This window comes from Montipora foliosa, chromosome 2, assembly GCF_036669935.1.
Source record: "Montipora foliosa isolate CH-2021 chromosome 2, ASM3666993v2, whole genome shotgun sequence".
In the NCBI taxonomy this organism is placed as follows: domain Eukaryota; kingdom Metazoa; phylum Cnidaria; class Anthozoa; order Scleractinia; family Acroporidae; genus Montipora; species Montipora foliosa.
The window spans coordinates 60,597,746-60,604,607 of NC_090870.1; the positions used below are offsets into that span (position 1 = coordinate 60,597,746).

The 6,862-nt window shown below is 40.8% G+C and overlaps 1 protein-coding gene across 2 annotated transcripts in view; it reads right to left on the reverse strand.

The window, feature by feature from the left end:
- Positions 1-6,862, reverse strand: part of LOC137984359 (glomulin-like) — a 32,128-nt gene that overhangs the window by 7,273 nt on the left and 17,993 nt on the right. For both annotated transcript variants that reach the window (XM_068831536.1, XM_068831527.1), the window contains exons 10-18: positions 6,502-6,555; positions 6,338-6,368; positions 5,570-5,659; positions 5,433-5,474; positions 3,700-3,773; positions 2,681-2,765; positions 2,134-2,249; positions 1,947-2,004; positions 419-551 (exon numbers count right to left, since the gene is read on the reverse strand). In XM_068831536.1, the coding sequence (XP_068687637.1) occupies positions 419-551; positions 1,947-2,004; positions 2,134-2,249; positions 2,681-2,765; positions 3,700-3,773; positions 5,433-5,474; positions 5,570-5,659; positions 6,338-6,368; positions 6,502-6,555 (683 nt within the window). The remainder of the gene's footprint in view (positions 1-418; positions 552-1,946; positions 2,005-2,133; positions 2,250-2,680; positions 2,766-3,699; positions 3,774-5,432; positions 5,475-5,569; positions 5,660-6,337; positions 6,369-6,501; positions 6,556-6,862) is intronic.

Here is a 6,862-nt window from a genome sequence, read left to right on the forward strand (position 1 = left end):
TACTATCTGAGAGATGAGGAATCCATGATTTTGACTACTCACGCTAGAAATAGAAAATCGTAACTCAGAGAGTAAACACAAAATTCAAGAAAGCAAAACGTTCTGACTGAATCGCTCAGCCATCATCGGTTGGAACACGATTAAAGAACAGTCATGTGACGACAGCACTGTGTGGTGGATGTTCGGAATTTGCAGCCCCTCATCACTGTTAAGATAACAGTTTATCGCCATACGTGATGTGACGCAGCTAAGAATGGAACTGTTGCGATAACTCTTGTTAAGAAACAGTGACCGTTGATTTATCCGTTTCGTGACAAGACTAGGCGTCTATGGTCCAGCCACGAACGGATAAGACAACACTTGTTCTTTCCAACGACTTTTCCCAGTCGAATAATCTCGTTACCTTAATTATACGTACTTTTATTCTCCGCTATTTCATCCTGTTTCCTCAGTACTTCTGCTTGGTATTGTAATCTGGTTTGTCTTAACGTTCCCCTCAAGGGCTCCAAGAAATTCTTTTCCAGTGCAGTAAAGTTTTCCCAAACCCTAGTCTGCAATTCACAGGAACAGAAATATGAACAAAGATGAACAACGTACACACTCCATGCTGTTATTGCAGCTATTAACATCAAGATGGTGTCAGTACAGCGATGTGACGGTACTAATTAAACCACGTTGATACAGAAGTATAAGTGATGAGTTGCAGGCTAAATTCTGATTAAACGTGTAGAATTCTTCCTCTGAGTCTTGTCGTCATCTTCATATTTCACTCAAACAACCACAGCCTAAGCTTAACAGTTGGGGTATTGTAACTGTTATTGTTCTCTGGCATTTTGACGATTGTCGCCTGTATTCTGGAATCAAGAGTTGAAAAGAGACAAATAGTGACTACAGTTCGTAAAAAACGAGTGAGAGGAGATTGGGACAAGGCTTGACTCCAGCTTCCCTCTCCTCTTCAAACGTCGGCTGGCAAGCGCTCGACGGGTTTGAGGTCGTTCAAGCAGTTTCGACATTTTCAAAAGACTGTCCCTTTAGTAGAATTGGCTCTACGTCACTGTTTCACTTAACGGCAAAATTATGGTTTCACATTCAACATAAATTACTGCCTCACAAGGTGCACTCGTTATTGTAAAGTCATGGTAATAGATCACAATTCCCAACTGGAAGCCATTTGGAGACGCTCTGTTCTCGGTTTCCCATGACGTCACGGCCGCCATGTTGGTTCTCGTCTCCAAACAAAGAAAGGGTGGCTTCATTGGTATCCCGACCCAATCCTTCAGGAATTAAACTCTATTATTATGCAAACGTTTTCTTTTGTTTCCGTTGAAAAACACTGCTGTTGACCACGTGAGTGAAAACCAACAATATTTTTGTCTTTGAACACTTGTATCTCAATAACGAACTTCCCTCTTTTATTGCTGAAAGGTGATTGAAAGAAACTGAGGTTATCTTAGATTGTTGGTGGACGATCCGACTACTGGCAAATACTGTGACTTCTGGCTTCATTTTGTTTTTGTGTTCACTCATTCGTTCAGAAGCCCTCCAAACTTCTCCATCCACGTGCTAACAGATTTGCTAACATGAAAGGGAGAAGTGATTCTCGAACTCAAGGGGATGATTTTAGCCACCTGACTTATTCAAATGTATATCACAGAAAATTGCTTAAAATTAATTATCCAGATAAGTGCAAGGCTCACTTCTCCTTTTCATCCATAACACGCACTTCAAACTGAATATATGCATTTATTTCATTCATAGAGTCCTTTCACGGGAACACATGAGTACAACGAATTGACCTGCTCCCAACTGAGTGGCTTCATAGCTCAGTTGGTAGAGCATTGCACAGGCATCGCAGAGGTCATGGGTTCGAATCTTGTTCAAGCCAACTGAATTTTCCAGGTATCTGTAAGAGGAAAAACACTCTTCACTTGTGTGGTTGGCCTCACCTTATCCGACAAGTCTCTAAGAAGAATAAACCTCAAAACGTTGAGAGCTCCCATGATCCTGAGACGAGAATATAAAACGGCAATGAGATAATTATTAAAACTACAGATAAGACAGACGCGTTATCAGCTCCCCGCTTTCTAAGATGTCAGACAAACTTAGCCATAGTTACAGCCTATTTTGTATTACCTGTCAGTCTCTTGTACCAGATCCTTTTCGGTTCCTGCCTCGGGAGGAGGCTTGAGAACTAGCTGCAGAATTGACATTAGACGAGTGCCTTGGAACCAGGGCTCCTCTACTGTGGACTAAACACAGATACACGTCTTCAAATGTATGGTCTTCCTGTTCTCTAAACTCTTATCCTTCACAACTGCTTTACATAAAGGTCCATAAGAAATAAATATTGTAGTGACAGCACTTTAATTGATATTTCATTTCAACACAAGACATTTACCTAAGACAGGAGCTACACACACTACAGCACTAGAAAAATCTAGCGTCACGGTGAATCAATGGACCCAAAACTGAGGGAGCAATTGCCTTTAAAGTAATGAAGACTAGATTTAAGAAATTTGATGAATCACTTTCGCATGACAAAATGCAATTTAATGTTGAGATTTACGATAAAAGAACTAACACACCAATCAATTCAAGCCGCACTTGAAAATGATGTCATTGCGACACCGAAAACTTGTGTAAGAGACCATGAGGTAAAAACAAGAAACTCTCAGCTTACACAAAGTGCACGGTTAACTTGCTCCTTTAGCAGATATATTACCAGACCAGCTACTCCGGAGTGTGAGCAATCCTCAAGAATCATACTGCGGAAGAAAAGTCTTTGATCAACAAATGGCTTGTTAAAGCGTAGTGATTCGTGTTTTCTCTTTTCTTCACCCCTTTCTGACTCACAACTGTGACTTGGTCATGCACCTGTATTTTCTGACTGTTGTCACTGGGTCCGAATAAAGAATGCGGAAAAGTAAAGAGTCTTACTTTTCACGCGGCTGTATATTTAAAAGCTTGAAGCTATGGGGCCGTGTCCAGAAATAAAAAAATCGTATAAAAAAAACAGAGTTAATAAATCCAACCATAGAAAGGGAAACAGTTGGTCCTTTAAAAGGCCAAGGTGGAGCTGAATTCGGGATCACCGACTGAAAATTTCTTAACACGCTTCATTCCACACTTCAAATATATGTCTCTAATGTGTGTAGTCTCTTCATGACAAATCCACTTCGCGGTGAGAGTAAAATTCGAACCTAGAGCATACAGATGCCACCTCAACGCCTTCCCATTCCAAAACGGCAATTTATTAAATAACCAAAGTAAACGTTTAAATAAATACCCCAAGGGAAGTTTTACCTCAAATATTTTAGATGCCCAACAGATGAGGCGGTCTTCATTCAGCTACCTTACGGCGAACAGTAAGCTGAAATTTGCATAGTGAAACTTTCGATGTTAACAGTGTAATGCGCCCGTGGAAAGGATACCAAACTAGTTGCTTAGCAACGGGCGAGAGCATTTAGTGAAACTGGCTTTCCCTGATTTCTTGCCTCGAGCAACTTCTCAAACGAGAGAACTTGGTATAAGAAAATTTTCGTTCTTTTTTATGACAAGCGGAAACATGCCGTTTACCGTTCTACGTAAACGCCGCAACGCTAAATCTCTTTGTTGTTCCGACTTTTCACCAAAGACATGTTTTCATTCCTGATTCTTCGAATTTTGGCAGGTCCATTTTGAAAAGACAGGACTACTCACAACATTATTCCATACTGACTCCTTGTGTCTAGCTTTACCAACAGATTCGGAAAGACGTGTGCACCCCTTATCCTCTGAAAAACGAAAGTGTATAAGCACAGACATTCAAAAGATGGCGGTCATTTCATTATTATATTTGTACGAGCAAATTAGCTTACTGAGCCTAAAGTGAAAACATAGGCAGTTAATGAATGCATGAGGCAACTGATAAGAGGAGACTTCAATAATAGGCACAAATGAGCTAATCAGTATCAGTATCATAAGACTAAAATGCTAAACCGGCAAATAAGTTATTTGATTCTTTTCCAAGAGGGCACGGTAACGAATCCTGCAATCCGATTGGTTCTTGGCGCGTTACCGTGTCGCTGGGTAGAGATAGCAAAATACAGACCGTGCACTCTTGGAAAGAAATAAATAAATAAAATATATCTCATTTTGAAGTGGTTAAGGATAATTTCAATTTACATGTTTTCATTCCACCATAGATACCATAGACTACACTTTCCTTTTTATTTTTAACTACTGCCCCTTTCGTAGGTAAAACAGTGGCAAAAGTATTTTTGCATCGATTTCATGAATGCATGAGAAGCGCCGGGAAAAAGGAAATAATGAAATGAAAACAAACTTTATTCAAGTGTCTGGTCGTTCTAGCGCTGGAGCACTAATTGGGGACATTGTGAGCTGAAAGTAACAAATAACGCAAATCAAGTCAAATGTTGGTTGTTTGATGAGAGGGCAAACCGGAGTACCCGGAGAAAACCTCTCGGTGCAGAGTAGAGAGCCAACAAACTCACCCCACATATGACGCCGAGTCGGGAATCGAACTCGGGCCACACTGGTGGGAGAAGAGTGCTCTCGATCACCACTGCGCCATCCCTGCACAGAGAAGACAAGGCTTGGCGCATAACATTTCCAAGCCGTTACGATTTCGCCACATTCCATTCTGGATAAGGGTTGTGATCAATTCTTCAACAGGAAGCGAAGAAAAGAGAAAGCACTGGCTCGACTGTAATATGCAGAAGAAACCGATTACACAATGCTTTAACTCTTGTAGAGGCGTTGCCACGTAAAGAAACCAGAAAGAAGATTCAAAAGAGTAGGCGAAGCATAAACTTGAATACTCCGGATATTTTGTGGACTTACTTTTCATAAGCTTTCGAGCTCTCATGAGCTCTTGGTCACATGACTGGTGTTGTTGGTGACGTCATCCTCGGAAGTAGGCGGGAAATTCGAAGGTTTCTGAGCGGCCCCCCTCCCCCTGTTCCTGAGGAGGTTGGTCCAGATGGGGGACAAGTTGTGGCGGCCTCCGTCCTTGTTGAGTGAAGGGCATAGAGTCCGAATGTAGATTCGAATGTACCTTCGAATTTCCCGCCTACTTCCGAGGATGACGTCACCAACAACACCAGTCATGTGACCAAGAGCTCAGGAGAGCTCGAAAGCTTATGAAAAGTAAGTCCGCAAAATATCCGGAGTATTCAAGTTTATGCTTCGCCTACTCTAATATTCCGGATAGATGAATCTTCACAGTACTAAGATTCAAAAGAGGTAATGTTGAATGGTTCACTACTCAAACCTGAATCCAAGACCTCCGGGTCTCACTGGCCACGTTTTAAGAAATTAAAGTGCCTATGGGACAACGACAATAATGGGGACACTAACTCACTCTTACAACATGATGATAAAAAAGCTTCGCTTGGGTTACCTTGACAACACACAAGAAATAATACGCTTACCAATTTTTTCGATGAACACATTGTCATAACATTGATTAAGGCCTGAAAGGGGAGAGGATTAGATTTTCAATCACGGGCAAGGACTTGCTTTTCAAAAGAAAAAATACAAGGAAACGTTACCATCAAGAAAGGTTCACCTTTGAAATGTCAACTATAAGTCTAAATTCATCGTGTCTATACTCCAGACAATTGTCTTCTAACTTTGTTGATAATGAGTCCAACAGTTCCTGAAGACAGAAGACATTGCATTGCTAAGAATCTTTTGTCTATTGGAGATGATTGATTTAAAAATCTAGGAGAGGCTACTGCCCTGGAATGGCAAATGCTCACTTCTGCTTTCCGTCCGTCAGTGCTTAGATCCCCAATAATTCCTATCAACAGTCACCTCTCGTTCCAGTGGCCACCCTTGGGATTACTATCAAGCTCAATGTGTTTTAGCAAGGTATGATGGATGTGACCAGGATATCCAGAAAATAATAAGAATTAAATGTGTAAAACATCACGGTAGTGCACCACCAATCAAGTGAATCTCTAGGAATCGTAGCCTGCTTGCAGGCGGTAATTTTGCATTTCAGTCGCCAGATTGGACGATGTGGAAGTCCCCCTCACTTTGTCATTCGTCCCAGATCTTTCCACCCGTCCAGTATGGCCAGCAAAAAAAACATTACCGCCTGCAAGCAGGCTATAGGAATCGGAGACGCTTTTTTCACTGCAGCCAATACACTATACCAGAAGTCTATGAACCTTGGATTTCAATTCAACAGGAGGCAATCCCAGAACCCTCTTAAGTCTTTTTCACTCTCCAACAGGACTACACTGTATACATGTAGGGCACATGTTCTCATATTAATAATCATAAAATTATTCAAAACGATGGAAAAATGATAAAACTAAAAAATACACACCAAACCTTTATATATGACATAAAGTTCTGTTCTGCAAAGAAAAAAGGAATAGCAAGCACTTGAAAATTTATTACTTCATGTCTGTGATGGTAGACAATGTCGGTTCCACAACACTGGGAGTGAACAAAGGAAACAGCGCAAAATACACTGTCACAAATTCTCACCTACTGAGAAGACAGAGGACATACTTCATATTAACTCTCAGCATATATTTGAAGCTGCAAAATCAAATGCACAAGAATTAAGCTTACACTAAGTGCTTACTGCTTTGATTACAGTTACATGTACCAGTATAATACTCACTCAATTCACTGCTTGCACAAATCCCATAAAACAGTTCATCTTGGAGGGTTATTTGCATTAAAACAATGAATATCCAGTTCACAGAAGCATGATACAGTCCCAAGAGTATTTAACTCACCTTGTTTTTGGGTAAAGAACCCCCAAAACGAATTGTATTATCATGGGATTGTGCAAGTAGTGAATACAACATGGATGGGTGCTTTTTTTTTGTTTTGAAATACT